The following is a 22,889-nucleotide window of genomic DNA, read 5'->3' on the forward strand; positions in this document are numbered from 1 at the left end:
AGCTCACGAGACTCTGCCGGCAGGCTCTCCGCGGGCGCCCGGCGCGCCCCGCCCCAGCCCTCGGCACGGTCCCGAAGGCGCGCGCCCGGGCGCTCTTCCCTCGCCCTCGCCCCCGCGCGCGCGCGCGCGCCCGGCCTCCCCGGCGGCCGCCAGCCAATGGAGGCTCTGGGCAGGCGGGCTCGTCCCGCCCCTCTCCCCTCCGCCTCCCGTGGCAGTTTGAAGTGACTAATTTCTGTCATATGACTGTGACACCGATGGGGGCGGCGGCCGCTGGGCGGAACTAGATGCTCCGCGGCTGCTCTCGCCGCTCCCTGAAGGGGCCCAGGTCCCCGCAGCCCCCTTTTCCGTACACGTCTCGCCACTCGTGGAGTCCCCCGGAAACCGCCGGAGCCCTTCGGCCCCGGCGCGGCCGGACCCGCGGCGGCCAAGATGCCCCCGACCCTCTTCCAGAAGCTGTTCAACAAAAGGAGCGGGCTGGGCTCCCCCGGCCGGGACGCCAGGGACCCCGACTGCGTGTGCAGGTAAGGGCGGCGGCCCCCCGCGGCCCCCCGCCTCGAGCCGGAACTCGGGCGGCCCGGCTCCGCGGCTCCGTCCCGGCGCGGCGCGGCGCGGCGGGCGCCCCTCCCCCCTCCCAACTTGTGGGAGCCGCTGAGTGGGGGTGGCCGGGGGCCGCGGGCAGCCGCTGCCCAGCCGCCTCTGCGTGTTTGCGTCCCCCACCCGCTCGCGAGGTGCCTGCCGCGGCTGGGCTCCAGGGGCAGTTGGCATTTCCATCAGCTTCCTGTTTGCGAAGAAGTTGAGTGATTGCCGAAGCCCAAGGGGTCGCTTGCCCCGACCAGCCTGGCCGCCCTGGGAGCCGCCTGTCTCCATCCACCCCCTTCCCCGGCCGAAGGAAGCTCCCGCTCCCCCTGCCCCCCTTCCCCTGCTTGCCAGCTGCCGCGCTTCCCACTCGAGATGCCATTGATAATTTGGGGCAAATTTCAGGAACATTTAGGAAGGAGGCGTCGCGGGGAGGTGGGGAGAGATGGAGCCCAGATACTCTTCTTTGTGAGTTTCTCGGAAGTTGGAATGGCAAGGGTGTTATTTGACTGAGCCACCTTAATGTTATAGAAGGAGATATGCGAAATGCATGAGCTGCCAATGGCAGTCTAAGGTTACTAACCAATTCTGTCATGATCTAACCACAATAGAATTGAATTGAGGATTCCAAACAATGCTGTTAATAGAAAAGAACTTTTGTTTCATAACTCACTGATTAAGAAATTCAGTACAGCCGGTTGAGATAGAATTATAACTTGTCAGATAGCAAATTTTAAAAAACCAATAACTTTGGATTAAGATGACTAATGCTGGTTTAGGAAAGGGGGAAGATTATATTTTAATTGATATTTTATTTTTCTCCTTACATGTTATGAAAGTTCTTCAACATTCATCCACTTGCATATTTATAAGTTACACCATTCTCTTTCACCCTCTCTTCTCACCCCACCTCCCTTCAGTGGTGAATAGTCTAGTGAATGTTGTATATATACATTTGTGTTTACATGTTTACATAGCAATTATTTTGCATGAGAAATTACAAATAAGGGAGAAGAAAGAAAACCATGGGATAGGAACAAAAACCATAAGAGAAACTTTTTTAAAAATGAACATAGTATTCATTCAGATTCTGTGGGGTTTTTTTCCCTTCCGGATGTGGATGGTATTGTCCATAACAGGTCTTCCAGGGTTGTCCTAGATCTCTGAACTGCTGAGAACTGCTTCCATCAACTCACCATGTTGTTAATGTGTAAATGTTTTCTTGGTTTGGCTCCCTTTGCTTAGCATCTGAGAACAGCTGTTTATTATGCACCTAATTTGTGTTTAAGTACTTTAGAAATACCTCCTTTAGAAATAAAATGATTCTTTTTTTGAGCAAAAAAAGTCAGTTTTATAGCTGTTATATTATTAGCTAACATTTTAAGAAAAAATTGAGTTCTGAACATCTTGAAAGTGTGTAGAATTAATGTTTTTCCATTTGCCATCAAATCTTCTACCATACTGATGTTGACTCTTAAAAGTGGTATGGGGGCAGCTGGGTGGCAGAGTGGATAGAGCACCAGCTCTGGAGTCAGGAGTACCTGAGTTCAAATCCAGCCTCAGACACTTAATAATTTTCTAGCTGTGTGATCTTGGGCAAGTCACTTCACCCTATTGCCTTAAATAAATAACGTTTTTTTTTAAAGTGATACCTTCCCTTTAAAATAGAACGCAAAGTACATGCAAAATTTAAAAACCTTTATTTTTTCAGCATCCAAAGTGGAAAATGGGAAGTCAACTAAAAAATAGCTTGGGTAGGAAGTGGTGGCATATTAAGATCAGACAACTGTCACAAACCTATTTTTGTTTTCTAGACAGAGTACATAGATGCTAAAAAGTCACATGTATGCTTGGAAGACACTTGCATGATACACAACAACACCCAATAAATGCCTTTTTAATTAAGTCGAATGATAATGCTAGATTCAGATTATTATTTATGATCAGCCTCTCAAAGAAGTTATTTGGGACTGCTAAGATCTTTTCCCCCAAGAATTCATTTTCCCATGTAATCTGAATTTTTTTGTTATATCAAAATTTTTAAAAGCATGGATTTCATTGGCATTTGGCCTAAAACTATAGCCATCTCCATCTCAAACTCAATTTTTTTTTCCCTGAGCTTTTCCGGGGTTAACGATGGCAACTCACTGGAGGTAAGGCATGATGTTGTAAAAGTGATAGGAGAAAAGAATCTTGCAAAAGGGGATCTCCTCCTTAACACTTTCTGAGTTTATCCTTCTCTAATAAGATCTTTTTTTTCTTTTCTTATGTCATTCCAAATATTGTCCTGTATGATAGATGTTTCTTTGGGTTTTACAACTACTGCTAGACCTTGAAGAGAGGGCCACAGTTATATTTCAAGGGTTATTTTCTTTAGCTAGATCATGTCCTAATCCAGAAACTTGGGAGAAATCTCTGCATCACCAGCCCAGAAGATTGTTATCAATTCCTCAAGTATGTTGGACCATGTATAAAAAGCGATTTAGTGCATCTACATGAGGGGAACAAACTATGACCACAGGACAAAAAATAGTTCCAGCCAGCATGGTTCCACCACTGAAAACCTTTGTTCAGTAGCACTTAGTCCTATTCCAATGAATAGAATACTATCTGTCTTCCATACTAGAGTGTAATACTTCCTTGCCTCTGGTGTATTATCAATAGATGCTTGTGGACTGTTGAGTGACCTCTCTCTGCCTCTTAGAATCTTTCATTTCCTCCAAAATTTAGCTTACATGCTAGCTTCTGTATGGAGTCTTTCTTATCTCCCCCACTGCTGGTGCCTTCCTCTTCAAAATTACTTTGTACTGTTTTTTTGTATGCTTATACTAACATGTAAATACACCTTTTTGAGTATTTGGGGTCTCTTATTAGAGTGATCAAAACAAATGCTTGATTTTCTTACCCACCATTTTAGCCTTTGACTATCCTATTCTTTGAATTTAGAAATCTTTTTCTGCTAGTCCTTTACTTTTGTCTTTTTGTTCTCTTCTTTATTCTTTTCTCAGTGCTCTCCCCTCAGATATTGCTCTTTTTAATATAACATATTAAATATGGTTTACTCCTGCCTTTCTACTCTTCTCCCTCACTTTGTGATGCTACCTACCCTTTAAATTATAAAGTCCTCTCTAATTTTTCTCCTTTCCCCAACTGCTAATAGCCATCTTTTCTGAGTAAAAGATATGTCTATCTCAGTTAAGATAATATATCTTTCACTCCCCAGGCTAAAGTTTGTGTCTTTGCCCAGTGATCATATCACCAGTGTCTAGGAATAGTCCAGCCATTTAATGTGGAAATTGATTTTGTTCCTGTTGGGATATTTTTTGTTACTATATACTTGATGATTCTAACAGTTACCTTGGGTTACATTTCTTAGCTCCTATATTAAAGGTCCAGAGGCCAGATCTTGTACAACTTTGTATTGTGAACAAAATGTTACATGTAAATTAAATACTCGATAAATAATTGTTCAAAAATGGATGGAAAAATGTATTTCATTCAGAATTTAATATATCTACTCAAAATCTTCAATGGTCTGTTGAGTAATTAAACTCCTTGATACCTCTTGCAGGGCCTAGCACAGTACTTTTATACACAGTAAGTGCTTGATACTACTAAATGAATGAATGAATGGAATGAATGTTAACCCTTCCCAAATAACAGGTGAGTTTTAAGGTACCTTAATAGTTTGGAGAAATGTGGAAAATTTATTTGGTGTGGTGATAAGAGCAATGGGAAACATTTTGGGATCAAGGAATACTCTAAGAGCTCCAATTAAACCATATCTCTCTGTTCAGATGTATACATATAAGGCCAACTCTTCTTCCCAGCTTGCTAGTCAGTTTTATGATAAATAATTGTGGCACCACAAAAAGGCCTTTGTAGAGAGATGTGGAAGTTTATGTATGCTTGGGATTTGTGTGTGTGTGTGTGTGTGTGTGTGTGTGTGCGCTTTGAAATCACTTAAGGAACTAGAAACTGAGTTATAATTGTAAAATTATTGAGCAGTCAAAGATATAAATATAAGCAGCATTGGCATTCAAATGATGACTTCCTGGGTAAATGTAATGCTAGTGTTTTGTAATTTGTAGTTTTCTTACTTAATCTTTGAATTTAAAATCATAAGGATTTGAGATGATGTTTATAAGAAAGATTACAGACTTCTTTAAGAAATATTTGGAATAGGATTAAAGTGCTATCTAGCTTATAATATTTCTTCACTTCTGGAAATTGCCAGTTTCCCAGAAGAATAGGATTTGAATACACTGCATCCATGGGTTACATACAGGGAACATAAAGAAACCTTAAAAATTAATTTTTTTTTCAGTTTAAAGTCTAACTGGGAAGAAGAAAAAATATATCAAATTTAAGAAAAAAAGACTTGTCTTTCAAAATTGAATATGAATATCAATTATCTTTATATCTATAAGCATTTAATAGCTCATTTGTATTTTTTTATAGCAACACGTTGTTCTTATTTTATTAAGACAGTTGTCTTGGAGAACTGATATTTTCCTTTTGACATATTTTTAAAAATTTCTTTTAACTACATTTGGTAGGGAAATTGCACGTTAAAAATGATACATTGCTGAAGAAAATATATTGACTTTTAGAAGGATGGTATTTATTGACTATCAAATATTTATTAAACATCCAGTTTAGAATAAACATCTACATTTAACTTTCAGTTACAATTCCTACTCTGAGACTTTGCTATTATAAAAGTGCCATTAAATTTTCTTACCCTATGGTTCATAAATCTGTTTTTAAAAGTATTTTGATAGCTGTATTCAACATAATTAGCTTCCTTCACAATCTTTTAAAATTTGTGCATTTTAAAACATTAATTCTAAGAAGCGGTTCATAGACTTCACCAGACTAGTAAAAGGGTTAAGCAGTTCATAGACTTCACCAGACTACTAAAAGGGATACATGAAACAAAAAGATTAAAAATCCTTTTTTTTTTAAAATAACTGATTTCCTAAGAAAAGCACTATCTCATTATTTTATACTCACACATAAGTATCCCGGATTACTTTAGATTTCTGTTATATATGCAAGAGAGAGAATCTTTAAATAGGGTTCTTAGATCCCTTACATAATTTGCTAATTTCAGGGACTAAAGAAAACATGGTTTAGGTTATCTACCTTATAGTGAAAGAGAAGCACTGAGTCTCTTAGTAAAATGAGTGAGGCACTTGGTAGAATTTAGTAAGAATGTTGAATTATATTTGTAATAAGAAGCATTTTTGCTGTAATCTCATCCAGTTTATTCCTAGTTATTAAATGGTGTGACTACCTGGAAGAAATTTTTCGTGTTTAAAAATAATTTCCTTCAAATGTAGCATAATTATTTGCTTAGAGGTATAGATGAGAATTATTGAACTTTTTAAATACTTTTTGTTAAATAGACAAGCTAGAGAACTTAATTTCTGATTGATATAAAGGATGTTCCAAAATTCTTAATATGGTTTTAAACTTTAAGATTTTTAGAACACCTTGCATCAGGAATGTTCTGATAAGTGACTTTCTGGAAGTTTGTCCTATTTTTAGGTTCAATATATTTTTTTCACATTCTCTTCCCTCACTTTCTTAAGACTAGATAATCACTAAAACAAATCAAAGCTTGATTTGCATGTTTTCCCAATTTTAGAGACACTGAAAATGTAACATTAATTTCTCAGCAGTCAAAATGAACTAGCCACAACTTACCCTTGATTGTATATATATCTATATCTAATAACTTATATGTAATATATATCTAATATAGCATAGTTATCAGTATGAAAATATCATCTATTATTCCCTATAATATTTTAGTAAGTGATGGATTCTAATTAATCTGCTTTTTGCTTACTTAATATGAGCTATAAAACTTGCCATTTCAATCCACATTGTAAAATATAGTGGTCTTATTTTTCACCATGGTAAACTATAACTCCATTTATTCCATTTTAGTTGATATTACAATAACCAAAAGTTATCATTGTTGACATAAATTATCACAAAATAATTAGAAGGTATAAGAGATTTATATTACTTTTTATGTTTTCTTGTGATTTTTCCCTTTATGGAATATGTAAAAAACAAATTCTATTTACTGAAACTTTTCTTAGGTTCTATCCAGTTAATTTGGGGTTTTGAGGAAAATGTGACCTACAGTTTTTTTTAATAATTAGAGAGATGTGACTACCTGTTTTGGGTTGCTACTCCCCATTCTCAATGATTCAAATCATGGCTCTTCTTTGTTTTTAACAAGCAAGTCTTAGTAAATTGCTTTGATTTAAAAAATTAATCACCTATTAGCTAGCTCTCTGTAATGTCTCTCTCTCTTTCCTGATTGACAGACAATCCCCTTGGAAGATAATTTATTATCAGGCCTTTAGTCAAATACTTTCTACGTTGCTAGGATCAGCAAGGAAGGCTTGTTTCCTTGCTGAAATTACAAGAATCCAGGGCCATATTCATACATTGTGAGTTATTCTAGAAGGATTTTAATGGAAGTGTTACTTCAGTGAATTTGAGTTCTAAACTACGATCCTGTGATCTTTTGTTTCATCTTGAAGTACTCTTCCTTACACTAGATTTCTTGACCTTTTATGGATTCCAAGAGGACAGATAAGTTCTATCAGTTATTCCCTTGATTTGCTACTTAATGAGCCATATAATTTTCTCTTTATAATCTTATTATGTATCTAAAGTAACCTTTCATGTTGCTAGCTTACAGTCTTTAAAAAAAAACCTGTTCATATATATTGATTATTGAAGATGCATATCTTATATATCTTTTATCTTATATATTTTAACTAACAAACTTTTATCGAAGAAATTTAAGGTAAAATTATTTTCCCAATTGACAATTACCCTTCTCATCCTAACTGTTGATTTTTTTTTAAATGCAAAATTTTCATCAAAACTGTCCATTTTTTTCTTTTATGATCATCTCTCTTTTTGGCTAATGATTCTGCCCTTCCATCATGGTTGTGAAGGGTACTTCCTCTTCACTATTTTAAAAAATTTATGTAGTCTTTTATATTTAGTTTTCATATCTATTTGTAACTTATTTTGGCATTGGCTACAAGGTAATGGTATAATCTATTTTGTTGCCAAATCGAATTTTTGCTGAACAGAGTTTTTTTTTTCTCCTAGTACTTTTTCTCCATTTTTTGCTCTTATCACCAGGACCTACTACAAAGCTTGTTTCCTAATAGATGCTTATTTAATTCTTGTTGATTAATTGATGTAGTAACAAAACATACCTGTGTTGAATTTTTCGGATTCTTTAATTTTGTTTCCTGTTTGCTGAGGTTTATGCTTTATTTTTCTTTTTCTTCCTAATTTTTCCTTCCCATTGGTGAAGTTATCCTTCTCATTTTTGATACTAATAATTTGCTATCTTTCTTTTTTTAATCAAATTAGATAGAGGTTTATCTATAATTGTTCCCCCCAATATAAAATCGCCTCCTATTTTATATATTAGTTTAGTGGTTTTCTTACTTTCTGTTTTAATACTGTCTTTATTTTTTAGCATTTTCAATTTGGTGTTTAGTTGGGGATTTTTAATTTGTTTTTCTTCTAGTTTTATATTGCACATTCAATTAATTGATCTTATTCTTCCTTTATTTTATTGATTTGGAGATAGGAATTTTTCCCTAAGAATTATTTTGGCAACATTCCATAAACTTTGAAATGTTGTCTCATTGTTATCATTCTCTTTAAAGAAGTTATTGTTTGTTTCTATAATTTGTTCTTTGATTTCTTCTTTCTTTATGATTAGATTAGTTTTGTTAATTTTAATTTATCTTTCCATGCCCTCCATCGAATGTAATTTGCATTGCATTATGATCTGAAATAGTTCTACTTTTCAGCATTTGATTGTAAGTTTTATTCCCTAATACATGGTCAAGTTTTGTGTAGTTGCCATTTATCACTGAAAAAAAGGTACACATTCCTTTCTGTTCCTTTCAATTTTTCCAGAAGTCTTTTATATCTATTTTTTTCTAAAACTAAATGCCTCCTTAACAGCAGCAACAACTACTACTATTACTATTACTACTATTACTACTACTACTACTACTACTACTACTACTACTACTACTTTCTTCTTGTCTTCTTTATTCTTCCTTTTATCTAGCTCTAAGAGGGGAAAGTTGAGATCCCCTACTAATATTGTTTAACTGTACATTTCCTTCTTTAACTCATTTATCATCTTTTAAAATTTGAATACTATGCCATTTGGTGCATGTATGTTTAATGTTTACTATTGCTACTTTTTCACTGTACCATAGATAGTATGGTAATTTCTCTCTTTATCTTTTTAACTAGATCTATTTTTTCTTTGTCTGAGATCATGATTGCTACCCTTATTTTTTTTTTACTTCAGCTAAAGTATAATAGATTCTGCTCTGGCCCATTTATTTTTACTCTGTATGTTTGTCTCTGCTTCAGATATGTTTGTGGTAAACAATGTAAAGTAGAATTCTGGTTTTTAATCCACTCAGCTATTTGCTTCCATTTTATGGGTGAGTTCATTCCATTCACAGTCACAGTTATGATTGCTTCTTGTATTTCCATCCATCTTATTTTCCCTTTTCTCTCTGTCTCTGGCTCTATCTCTCTTCTGTCTCTGTCTCCCTCCCCTTTTCTCCTTTTACCTCTCCCTCCTTACAAGTTTTTTGCTTCTGTCCACTACTTCCCCCAATTCTCTTGCCCTTTCATCAGCATCACCCTCCCCTTCTCTTTCTCTTTTCTCTGTCCTTTCTTATTTCCTTATAGGGTAAAATAGATTTCTGTACCCTGCTGAGTGTGTTATTCCATCTTTGAATCAGTTTTCATAAGAGTAAGGTTCAAACATTGCCTGCCATTGGCCCCCATCCCCCATATTCTCCTACACTGTAATAGTCTTTTTCACCTCTTCTTAGAGATAATTTACTCCATTCTGCCTTGCCCTTCCTTCCCTATTCTTTTAATGCAGTCCTTTGTCTTATTCCTTAATTTTCTTTTCTGATTATCATCCCATTATATTCAACTTATACCTATACAGCTATCTACATATACTCATTCTCTTTTTTTAAGGTTTTTTTGCAAGGCAAATGGGGTTAATTGGCTTGCCCAAGGCCACACAGCTAGGTAATTATTAAGTGTCTGAGACCGGATTTGAACCCAGGTACTCCTGACTACAGGGCTGGTGCTCTATCCACTGCGCCACCTAGCCGCCCCTACATATACTCATTCTAACTGCCCTGATGGTGATAAAGTTCTTAATAAGTGTACGAATCATCTTCCTGATTAGGAATATAAATACTTTAACTTTTGAATTCCTTTTGGTTTTTCTTTTTCCTCTTTCCTCTTTTCTGTTTCTTTTGAGTCTGGTATTTGAAAATAACATTTTCTATTCAACTCTTTTTATCAGGAAGCTTGAAAATCCTTGATTTTATTGAAAGTCCTTTCTTTGCCCTGAAGAATTTTGCTGCGTTAGGTAGGTGATTTGGGGGTATAATCCTAGTTCCTTTGCCCTGAAGAATATCATATTCCAAACTCTCTGCTCCTTTAATTTAGAAGTTGCTAAATTTTGTGTTATCCTGACTGTGACTCCGTGATACTTGAATTGTTTCTTTCTGATTGAAATATTTTCTCCTTGGCCTGGGAGCTCTGAAATTTGACTATAATAATCTTGGTAGTTTTCATTTTAGGATCTCTTTAGTTGGATTCTTTCAATTCCTATTTTATAATCTTGTTTTTGAATATCAGGCAGTTTTTCCTTAATATTTCATCAAATATGATATCTAGGCTTTTTTTAAATGGCTTTCAAGTAGTTCAGTAATTCTTAACTTATAGGCAGCTAGGTGGCACAGTGGATAGAGCACCAGCCCTGAAGTCAGGAGTACCTGTGTTCAAATGCGGCCTCAGACACTTAATAATTGCCCAGTCTTGGGCAAGTCACTTAACCCCATGACCTTAAAAAAATAAAAAAAAATTCTTAACTTATCTGTCATTGATCTGTTTTTCAGGTCAGTTGATTTTCTGATGAGATAGATCATATTTTCTTCTGTTTTTTTATTGTTTCTTGATGTCTCATGGAGTCATTTTCTTCTAATTTTTAAGGAATTATTTTCTTCAGTGAGCTTTTGTCCCTCCTTTTCCATTTAGCCAGTTCTACTTTGTAATGAGTTGTTTTCTTCAGTGAAGTTTTGTACGTTTTTCTATTTTTTTATATTACCTTTACCTAGCTGTTGACTCTTTTTCATGATTCTCTTATATCACTCTCCTTCCTTTTCCCAATTTTTCTTCTGTCTATGTTATTTGATTTTTTAAAATCTCTTTTGAGCTCTTCTAGGAGTCCTTTTGAGGCCTGAGACCAATTCACATTTTTCTTTTAAGGCATTTTGGCATTGTGGTTCTCTTCTGAGTTTGTGTTTTGATCTTTCCTGTCAGCATAGTAACTTTGTCTTTTGCTCACTTTCCAACATATTTTCTGATTTCAAACTTTTGCTTCTGTGGTGTAAGGGGTACCATCCAAAACTTTGTGCACCAAAGTTGTGGAACCTTGCTGCTTCCCTGCACTGGAGCCATTGACCCTCACAACTGGCCTCGCAGCGGGGCTATAGGACCTTGCCAGGAGCATGGGATCTCACTGTTGGCTTACCAGATGTTGCCTGTTGTGTCCTCCGTTTTCTGCCTCAGTGACTTCTTCCCTGCCAACCTTCCAGATTATTTCATCTTGTCCTTTTGTTGATTCTACTGCTTCAGAATTCATTTTGAGCTATTATTTTAAAGTTGTATAGAACTACTGGAAACAATTAGCAATTTTAGCAAAGTTGCAGGATATAAAATAAACCCTCATAAATACTTAACTTTTCTATATATGTCTAGCAAGATATAGCAGGAAGAACTAGAACTAGAAATCCCATTCAAAGTAACCTCAGACAATATAAAATACTCAGAAAATTTTTGAAAACAATTATAGGACACTTCTCACCAAAATTAAATCAGATTTAAATTACTGGGCAAATATCACATGCTTATGGATAGGTAGAGCTAATATAATAAAAATGACAATTCCATCAAAACTAAACTACCTCTTTAGTGCCCTACCAATCTAAATTCCAAAAAATTACTTTAATGAGTTAGAAAAGTTGTAAGGAAATTCATATGGAGAAATTAAAAAGTCAAGAATTGTCAGGGATTTAATGAAAAAAAGTACAAAAGAAGGTGGTTTAGCCCTACCTGATCTAAAATTATATTATAAAGCAACAGTCATCAAAACTGTCTGGTATTGGCTAAGAAATAGAGTGGTGGACCAGTGGAATAGACTAGGTGCAATAGCAGGAAACGATTATAGTAATATGCTATTTGACAAACCCGAAGAATCCAGCTATTGGGATAAAAACTCTCTCTTTGATAAAAAACTGCATGGAAAATTGAAAGTTAGTCTGGATGAAACATAGATTAGACCAACAACTCACACCCTTTACCAAGATAAGATCCAAATGGATACAGGATTTAGACATAAAAAAACAATATTACAAGCAAATTAGAAAATTAAGGACTAGTCAGATCTATGGAAAGGGAAGCAGTTTATGACTAAGGAAGAGATGGAGAACATCACCAAAAACAAACTAGATGATTTCAATTACATTAAATTAAAAAGCTTTTGCACAGATAAAACCACTGTAACCAAGATCAAAAGAAATGTAGTAAACTGGGAAACAGTCTTTACAACTAATGATTCTGACAAAGGACTCATTTCTAAAATATACAGAGAACTGAGTCATATTTAAAAAAAAAGCCATTCCCCAGTAGATAAATGGTCAAAGGATATGCAAAGGCAATTTACAGATGAGGAGATCAAAGCAATCCATAGTCATATGAAAAATTGCTCTAAATCATTAATTATTACAGAAATGCAAATTAAAGGTTCTCTGAGGTACAACCTCACACTTCTCAGACTGACCAATATGACCAGGAAGGATAATGATCATTGTTGGAAGGGTTGTGGGAAATCTGGGGCACTATTACATTGTTGGTGGAGCAGCTGTGAACTCATCCAACCTTTCTGGAGAACAATTTGGAATTACACCCAGAGGGCAACAAAAATGTGCATACCCTTTGATCCAGCAATACCGCCACTGGGTCTATACCTTGGCGAGATGTTGAAAAAGGGTAAAAGCATCACTTGTACAAAAATATTCATAGCAGTCCTGTTTGTGGTGGCAAAGAATTGGAAATCAAGTAAATGTCCTTCAATTGGGGAGTGGCTTAGCAAACTGTGGTATTATATGTATGTCATGGTACATTATTGTTCTATTAGAAACCTGGAGGGATGGGAATTCAGGGAAGCCTGGAGGGATTTGCATAAACTGATGCTGAGTGAGATGAGCAGAACCAGAAAAACACTGTACACCCTAACAGCAACATGGGGGTGATGATCAACCTTGATGGACTTGCTCATTCCATCAGTGCAACAATCAAGGGCAGTTTTGGGTTGTCTGCAATGGAGAATACCATCTGTATCCAGATAAAGAGCCCTGGAGTTTGAACAAAGTGCAAGGACTATTCCCTATAATTTAGGAAAAAAAACCCAGATATCTAATTGTCTGATCTTGTTATATCTCTTATACTTTTTGTTTCTTCTTTAAGACTATGATTTCTCTCTCATCACACTCAATTTGGATTAATGTACAACATGGAAACAAAGTAAAGACTGACAGAGTGCTTTCTTTGGGGGGTGGGAGGAGGGAAGCAAGATTGGGAAAAAATTGTAAAACTCAAAATAAATAAAATCTTTAATAAAACAAAAAAGAAGTTGTATGGAGGTGAATTTTGTAATGTTCAGGCTAGTTCCTGCCTTTTTGCTGCCATTTAGTTCCTTTTTCATACTGTTATTACTCTTTTTAATATTATTATTAATATTTTTAGAACCATTTCAAGTAATAGTGGAGAAATAGGAATTCCTCATCTTATATACTTAATGGTCTATCTTATTTGCTATTCTAGATGTGTGACTTGTCTCTTACCCTTTGTACAGACTATTCCTCATGCCTGGAATGTATTCCGTATTCACCTGCACCTCTCAGAAAACCTAATTTACTTTGAAGCTCAATTCATATGCTACCTTTTTCATGAGACCTTGTCCACTCCTTTCAGCTAATAATATTTCCTGCCTTCCCTCATTACCTTGTTAAAATTGTATATTTGCTTGGTATATACTTTGATATATTCTGATAGAATTTAATATCTTTTAGAGCAGGGGCTGTTTTTATTTTTATTTTGTATCACTAGCACTTGCCAAAATGCCTAATACAGCAGGTACTTAATAAATGATTATTGGTTGATTTGACTTTTATTTGATTTCTAGGTATTTGTATAGAAAGATTTTAATATTCCTCCCCTGAAAATAATACATGTTTTGGTTATAGTTCTACATTTTAAAAAATCAACTTTAAAAAGTTTCTTCCATACTTAATGTTTTTTTAAGGTTTTTAGCAAAGACAAATGCTGTATTTTGTCAAAGCCTTTTCTTTGCATCTGTTGATAAAATAATATGGGTTTTTATGATGCTTAATTATGGTAATTGTTTCCAAATGATTCTTATAACCTTGGTATAAATCCAACTTGACCAGTTTGGACATATTTTTAATGAAATTTTTGATGCAGTGGAAAGAGTGTCATGCCTGGATCCAGGAAGACTCAAATCCAACCTCAGATAGTTGGTGAATGGATGACCCTAAGCAGGTTGCTTAATCCTTATTTACCTTAGTTTCGTATGTAAAATGAGAAGGAATGGCACACCACTCCAGTATCTCTGCCAAGAAAACCTCAAATGGTGTCACAAAGAGTTGTACAATACTCAACAAAAATAACAATGATAAAAGAGATGATAGCAGAGAATTCTGGGTATTGTGAACTGATGTAATAAATGATGTGAGCAAAATCGGAAAAATAATTTATGGAAAGATAATATTGTAAAGAAAACCCAATTTTGAAATTCTTATGAATTTTGATTAGTGCAATGACCAAACATATATCTCTAGGGGATCTGTGATGAAGCATATTATCACCTTCTTAACAGAGAGGTAATAGACCAGAGAGCATAAAGAAATGTACTTTTTAAAAAGTTTATTCTGCATTTTATAGTTTTTCCTAGTTACATGTAAAAACAGTTTTTAACTTAATTTCTAATATATTGAATTCCAACTTCTTTCCCTTTCTTTCCCCTTCTTCCTCCCCTCATTGAGAAAACAAACAATTCAATATGGTTATACATGTATAGTCATGCAAAACATTTTTATAATATCATATGAAAGAAAAGTAGAAGCCCCCCCCCACCCAAAAAAAGCCCTCAAGGAAAATAAAGTAAAAATAAATATCCTTCCAACTGTATTCAAACAGTGTCAGTTCTTTCTCTGGGGATGGAGAATACTTTTTATCACAAGTCCTTTAGACTGAGACATAACTTTTTTTTTAAACAAAGTTACTATATAGGTTCATTTTGTTTTATTCATTTGTAAGCAACAATTCAAACATTTATTAAACACTTATGTGTGCCAGACCCTATGTTCAAAACTGGGGAGCCAAAAAAAAAAAAAGCAAAAGATAATCCCTGCTTTCAAGGAGCTAGGTAACAGTCTACTAGGAGAAAAAATATAAATTGAAATATTATAGAGGAAAGGTTCTGTAAAAGAAATCAGGGAGGGCCTATTCAAGAAGGTAGGATTTTGACTGGGACTTGAAGGAAGCCTGTGAAGCTGGATGATGGAGTTGAGGAAGGAGAGAATTCCAGGTATAGTGGAAAGATAGTGAAAGAAGCACTGAGTTATTAGGAAGTAGAGTCTTGTGTAAGGAACAGCAGTAAAGCCATTATCACTAGATCACAGAGTGACCTGGGGCGGGTAAGGAAGTGTGTAAAGTATAAGAAAACTTGAAAGGTAGGAAGGGACCAGGTTATGAAGACCTTGAAAATCAAACAGAAGATTTTGTATTCAGTCCTGGAGGTGATTTGGAACCATTGGAGTTTATTGAATGAGGGAAGATAACATGATTAGACCCATGCTTTAGGAAGATGACTTTGATAGTCTAATGGAATTCTGTTTTATCTGTCCAAGGTTTAAAGTTTTTTTCTCTTTACATTTTTAACAGAATTTACTTGAAAAATCTAGACTTTTTTTCCTTTCAAAGTTCATTTCAAAATTCATTTTTTTTCTTTTTGAGATTAGATTTTTGGATATCTTTAGTTTTATTAATTTGGGTTCTTTGTATTTCTGTAGATAATACAGTTTGGTAACATTCTCACATTTCTTGTTATAGTCTAGCATTTTCTAAAGAATTTTTTTATTTCCAAAAAGTGCTCATATCCTTTTCTTCCCTTCCCCACATCCTATTTTAGACAATTTTGAATTCTGTTTTCCCATTCCTAAGCTATATACTTACATATTCCTTTTCTCTTTATTTTTTTCATGACATGGAAGATGTCCAAGAAGACAAATTTAAGCTCTTTTCCTATAGTAATGTGTTTGTAGAACTCCATTTAATTATATATTTCTTCCTACCTCCTGATTATCTTTTTCTTTTTTTTTTTTGTTATTTTGGTTTTCAGACTTCTGTTGTCACTTACTTATAGCAGTATTTAATTCATGAAGTTGATGGTGTGGTGTAGTGGGGAGTAATTTTTTTTAATTGCAGTCACAAGCTTCATAAATATCGTTGCTTGCCCTTACCATGACAACTCATCTTTTCTTAAGGCCAGCATTTCCAGTCGCTAACTCTTTGTCCATCTTTCCATTTGGCATCCTGGGGCTCTGTGTACAACCTTTCCTAGGTTGTGATGCCATGCTATGAAATATTAGAAGAAAAACATTTTCCTAAATTGTTTATTTCCCAATCAAATGTGGTTTTGGAAAAAAGATAGGGACCAGCACTTGGCAGTTTCCCATACCTGAAATGTTTCTTCATCTCAACTCCCTGTTATCTTTCAAGAGTCAGTCAAATCCTATACCTCTTCCAGAAGGTCTTTCATGGTTCTCTTCCCTTTTCTCTGAGATTATTTCCCATTTACTTACAACAGATATATGCTTATGTAATTTCTGTTGCATACAATTATATACATTTAAGATGAGCACATATTAATATATTATTGATAGTAATACAACATATTTTGCATATTGTATTGTATTATAATAATATAAATTCATTATAATTATTATGTATGTATATATCTCAAAGGTACATAGTTATTTGCAAGTTGTTTCCCTCTCCCATATGAGTTCCTTGAAGGTACAGACTGTCTTGGCCACTTTTCTGTATTTTTACATGGCCAACACATGGTAGTCATTTAATGTTTGTTGACTAACTGACTTTAACCAAAACTCACTGTCAAGTTGTAGAATCTTGGAAGTTTTGAATTAATGCTTATACTCCTGAACACCAATCATGGATGTTGTAAGCCAGCATGTTTTGGCACAGTTAACTTTAACTTTTCCCTTAGGATTGATCTGGACTCAGTGGTATGGTCTTTGAGGCAAAAAGTACACAGAGTTAGGTTTAGGGCTTTGCCAGGGAGATCCTGAGACTCCAGTGAATTTCCTTATCACTGCTTTTAATCTCCTTTCAGGCTGTATATCTCCCTTTATCTTTGTGTGTGTGTGTGTGTGTGTATATATATATACACACATATATATATATTTATTTAGGGACAGCTAGGTGGCACAGTGGGATAGAGCACTAGTCCTGGAGTCAGGAGGACCTGAGTTTAAATCTGGCCTCAGAAACTTAATAATTGTTTAGCTGTGTGACCTTGGGCAAGTCACTTAACCACATTGTCTTAAATAAATAAAAATTTAAAAAAATTTATTTAATACTTAATTTTTCTCAGTTTCATGTAAAAACAGTTTTAACTCTCATTTCTAATACTTTGAGTTCCAACCTCTCTCTCTTCTTCCCTCCCCTCTCCACCCCCATTGAGTAGGCAAGGAGTTTGATATAGGTTTTATAGGTGTAGTCATGCAGAATATTTCCATAATAGTCATATTCCATATATTCCATTCTAACCACATACCACAATATATTCAATCACTCCTCAAATGATGAGCATCACCTTAATTTCCAATTCTTTGCTACCTTTATTTTTGGTTTTATCTCTTTTGGGGTATAGACCTAATAGTGGTATTGTTAAACCAAGGGGTATGCATGGTTTTATAGCCCTTTGGGCATAGCTCCAAATTACTCTTCAGCATAGTTGAATTATTTCATGTGTCCAACAGTGTCTCATTTTCCCCACAATCCCTCCAACATTTGTCATTGGAGAATGGCTCTTTTTTAAAAAAATTTGACTCAGTTCTTTTAATGTTTGAGTAATAAAGACTTGACAAGAGAAACTTTATTCAAAATTTTGTTTACATTTCCTATTGCTAACTGTGTTTCTCCATCCTATTTCTTGCCATGTATTCTATCTCTCTTTAACTCTGTTCTTCCTCAAAAGTGTTGTGATTTTGATTATGCCCTCCCTTCTATTACCACAACTCTGTTTTCTCATCCCCTTCTACTTTCCTGTAGCATAAGATATATTTCCACACCCAAATGAATGTATGTTATTCCCTCTGAGCCAGTTCTGATGAGAGTAAAGTTTACTCACTCCCTCTCAAACCCCCATCTTCCCTTCCAGTATAAAAGCTTTCTTATTGCCTCTTTCATGTGAAATAATTTGCTCCAATCTATCTTTCCCTTTCCCTTTTTTCCAGTATATTCCTCTCACCCCTTAATTTTTTTTTAGAGAATCATCCCTTTATATTCAGCTCATACCTGTGCCTTGTGCTTATGTATACTCTTTTTAACTGCTCTAATAATGAGTTTTTATTAATTACAAGTATCTTCTTACCTTGCTAAGTTCTTTATGATTTCCTTTTCCTGTTTGCCTTTTAATGTTTCTTGTGCATCTTAGATTTTTCTATTAAGCTCTGATCTTTTCATCAAGAATGCTTGAAAATCCTTGATTTCATTGAATATCAATTTCCCCCCCCCCAAAAGATTATACTCAGTTTCTCTGGGTAGGTGATTTTGGGTGTAATCATAGTTCCTTGTCCTTCAGATATCATTTTCTAAGCCATGTGATACTTTAATGTAGGAGTTAATAAGTCTTGTGTTATCCTTACTTTGACTCCATGATACTTGAATTGTTTCTTTCTAACTACTTGTAATATTTTCCCTTTGAACTGGGAGTTCTGGAATTTGATTGTAATATTCCTGGGAGTTTTCATTTTTGGATCTCTTTCAGGAGGGATGGTGGATTCATTCAATCCTTATTTTGTTTCTTGTTCTTGAATATCAAGACAGTTTTCCTTGATAATTTTTTGAAAGATGGTATGTAGGCTCTTTTTTATTTTTTGATCATGGCTTTCAGTTAGTCCAGAAATTTATAGATTCTCTGTCCTGGATCGATTCCAGACCAGTTATTTTTCCAAGGATATATTTCATATTTTTCCTATTTCTTTCATTCTTTTGGTTTTTATTATTGTTTTTTGATATCTCATGGAGTCATTAGCTGTCACTTACTTGATTTTCAAAATCCTTCTTGAAAAGACCTGAGATCAATTAATATTTTTCTTGGAGACTTTGGATGTAGGAGCTTTGACTTTTTTATCTTCTTCAGAGCATGTGGTTTGTTCTTTTTTGTCACCATTGTAGTTTCCTATGGTCAAATTTGTTTTAACTTTGGCCTATGTTGTCCTTCACCCCATGACTAATATGGTAATTTCTTTTGCATGATTGAACATGTATAACCTATTTCTGGGGGGGAGTGAAGGAGGGAGGGAGAAAATTTGGAACTCAAATTTTTTTTAAATGGATGTTAAAAATTGTCTTTACATGTAACTAGGGGAAAAATAAAAAAAAAATTTAAAGAAAGAAAATTTGCTTCAATCTGTATTCCAAGGCTATACTTCTCTTTCTAGATGTTAACATGTTTCATCATGAATTCCTTGGAATTGTGTTGATTATAGTTACTCTTTCAAAATTGATTATCCTTTTAATATTGCTGTTACTCTATAAATTGTTCACTTGATTTTGCTCACTTAACTTTGTATCAGTCTTCTCAGGTTTTTCTGAAAGCATGCTTTTCATTTCTTATAACACAATTTTCCATCACGTTTGTATACTGTAACCTATTCAGTCATTTCTCAATTCATAAACATTCCATTTTTTTTAATGTGATAAAAAAAGAATTACTATAAATATTTTGGTACATACAGATCCTACCAAGTTGCAGTATCTTTGGGTCCAAGACACAAAGTTTTTTAAATGCAGAATTTTTAAAATGCATTTTTCCAAAAAACTTTCTAGAATGTTTGGACTACTTCACAGCTTCATCTATAGTATATTATATTTCCCCATATCCTCATTAACATCCATAATTTTCCTTTTTTTTTGGCATATTAGCCAATCCAATGAGTAGAACCTAAGAGCATTTCTCTGATTTTTAGTGATTTATTATATTTAGCATTTGTTTATATTTGCAATTGATAGCTTTAATTTCTTCCTCTGAAATTGCCTGTTCATATACTTTGACCATTTTTCACTTGGAGCTTGGCCCTTACATAATCTCGTAAATTTAACTCAATTTTGGAAATGAGAGTAGTATCAGGAAAAATTTACTACAAAGATTTTTTTTCCCTAGTTTCCTAATTTTGGTAACATTTGTTTTGTTTGTGTAAAACGTTTTGATTTTCTACAACCAATGTTTTATTTCCTGTGAACCTTTCTGATTCATTTGATCATGAATTCTTCACCTGTCTATAAATAATTTATTCCATGAACCACTAATTTGGTTATGATATCATCCTTTATGTCTAATCTTATGTCCAGTTTTAGTTTATTTTGGAATATATTGTGAGATATTGTGCATGCCTGGTTTTTTAGTTTTCCTAATAGTTTTTGTCAAATAATGAGTTCTTGCACCAAGATTTGAGATCTTTGAGTTTAATCAGATACTACATGTTGTACTATGCTCATTTGCTTCTGTATATTGAGTGCCTAATCTGTTCCACTAGTCAATCTCTCTGTTTCTTACCCAATAACAAATTATTTTGATGATTATAATTTTGTAGCATTGTTTGAGTCCTCTTTCCTTTCTGTTTCAAAGCAACATGATACATTTTTCTGATATCCATTTTTGAAATCTGTAATTAATCCTTTTTTTGCAATCTAGCAAGAGAATTTTTATCTTATAGTTCATTTTATTGAGGTTTTGAATTTGTTACAGTATATTTTTCATTTTCTCATAAGTGAAAAATCTGAAATTTTTTCTAATTTTCTTTTATCAAGTATTTTCTTACAGATATCTTGACCTATTGTAAATGTACCAATAAATGAAGGGTTTATTTCATTACTATGGGAATTCTCTTTGCCGTTGCTAATTGAGTCAAAGAGGTTGTGATTTTCTCATTGTCACATAGCAAATGTCAAAAGTCAAGTTTGAAGTTCATTTTTTTCAACCATCATTCCATCTCATAATTTTGAAATTTTTAATTAGATAAGTTATGTTAGTCTCCTTCACTGGATTCTCATCCAGGTCATACCTCCTAGTCGTAGGTGTCATGACTCTTTCCTGGACCCTTTTCTCTTCTCCCTCTCTACTACTTGATAATCTTAGCATCTCTAAGCAGATAATCAAATCTATCTATCCTTCCTTAATCTCTCTGATGAGCTCCAATCTTCCAGGTCCAATTGCCTTAATTCAAACATCAGTTTTTTCAAACGTGAATTCATTAACTTTCCTTCTAACTACCCCTTTCTAACTTCCCTATTACTGTTGAGGGCACCACCGTCTTTCCAGACTCTCAGGCTTCCAACCCAAGGGTCATCTTCAATTCTTCATTATCTGTCATTCCACTCCACTCCTCTCTAACCAGTTTGTTCCCAAGGACTGTTTACCATGCAATATTTCTCAAATACTCCCCTCCTCTGAGATTGTTACCTGTTACCTTGTAAAAAGCATTTATCCCCTCATGCTTGGACTATTGCAGTAGTCTATCCCCACTCCAATCTAGCCTCCTTCCATTCATCTGCCAAAGATATTTTCCTAAAGATCAGATCTGACCATGTCGCCACTTTGCTCAAACTCCATTGGCTGCCTATTACCTCCAGGATTAATTACAAGATCTTTTTTATTTTATTTTATTGCTGTTAAAACCCTTTATAACCTACCAACGATCCTTTCTAGTCTTCTTAATATTTTATTTATTTATTTTTCCTACTCCATGCAACAATAGTTTTCAACATTTTTTGGTAAGGTTTTGAGTATCACATTTTTCTCCTTTCCCTCCCCCTCCCCCAACAGGAAGCAATCTAATATAGATTAAACATGTATAAATATGTTGAATGTAAACCCATATTAAGCATGTTTTCCAGTCTTCTTATACCTTCCTCTTTGCCACATACTCTTCACTCTTGCAACACTGATCTTCTGGCTGTTCCATGAGACACCCCTGTCTCTGGGCTCTGGTATTTTCTCTGGCTATTCCCTATGCCTTGAATATTTTCCTCCTCTCCTTAGGAAACCTTTCGCAGTCCTTCCAAATTCTAATGCCTGACACTCTTTAATTATTTTCTATTTATCCTAGATATAGCTTGTTTGTATGTATTTGTTTGCTATCTGTCTTCCCCATAGATTGTGAACTACTTAAGGGCAGAGACTATCCTTTGCCTCTTTTTTTGACATATAAAGTGTTTAATAAATACTTATTGACTGATTTTGGGCAATAGTTAAAAAGAAAGCAAATCCAAAAGGCAGGTGGTTGTTTCATTTTCAGTCTTGCACTTCTTTGTAACCCCAGTTAGTTTTTTTATGGTGGGTTTTTTTTTTTGGCAAAGGTACTGAAGATGTTTGCCATTTCCTTTTCCAACTTATTTTACAGATGAGGGAACTGAGCAAAGAGGATGAAGTAACTTGCTCAGACTCACACAGCTATTATGGGTGGATTTGAATTTAGGTCTTCCTGACTCCAGGCTCTGTACTCTGTCCACTTTGCCACCTGGCTTCCCATGTTATTATGATAGGTGACCAAGAAATAATGAAGAAATGTCCTGGCTTTAATTACTCCATTGTGTTTACTTATTTTGCCTTTTATGGTATAAGGAGGATAAATTTTTAGATTATATGACATTAAAAGTTATAGACAACCTGAGGAATTTGTAATTACAGAAGTACATTTTGTTAATAACTCACTGATAATTTAATGTATCTAAAACTGATATGCACATATTATTCTATAATAATGATCTTCAGTAGTGTTTTGGGCCATTTTATTCAGGACAGGCTTTAA

The 22,889-nt window shown here is 34.9% G+C and overlaps 1 protein-coding gene across 2 annotated transcripts in view; it reads left to right on the forward strand.

Moving 5' to 3' along the window:
* Positions 1-325: 325 nt before the first annotated feature.
* Positions 326-22,889, forward strand: part of FNIP1 (folliculin interacting protein 1) — a 124,601-nt gene continuing 102,037 nt past the window's right edge. Inside the window, exon 1 of one of the 2 annotated variants that reach the window (XM_074213293.1) lies at positions 326-521. In XM_074213293.1, coding sequence (XP_074069394.1) covers positions 430-521 — 92 coding nt within the window. In that variant the 5' untranslated portion in view covers positions 326-429. The remainder of the gene's footprint in view (positions 522-22,889) is intronic. The other variant, XM_074213295.1, reaches the window with a different exon arrangement.

This window comes from Macrotis lagotis, chromosome 1, assembly GCF_037893015.1.
Source record: "Macrotis lagotis isolate mMagLag1 chromosome 1, bilby.v1.9.chrom.fasta, whole genome shotgun sequence".
NCBI classification, from domain to species: domain Eukaryota; kingdom Metazoa; phylum Chordata; class Mammalia; order Peramelemorphia; family Peramelidae; genus Macrotis; species Macrotis lagotis.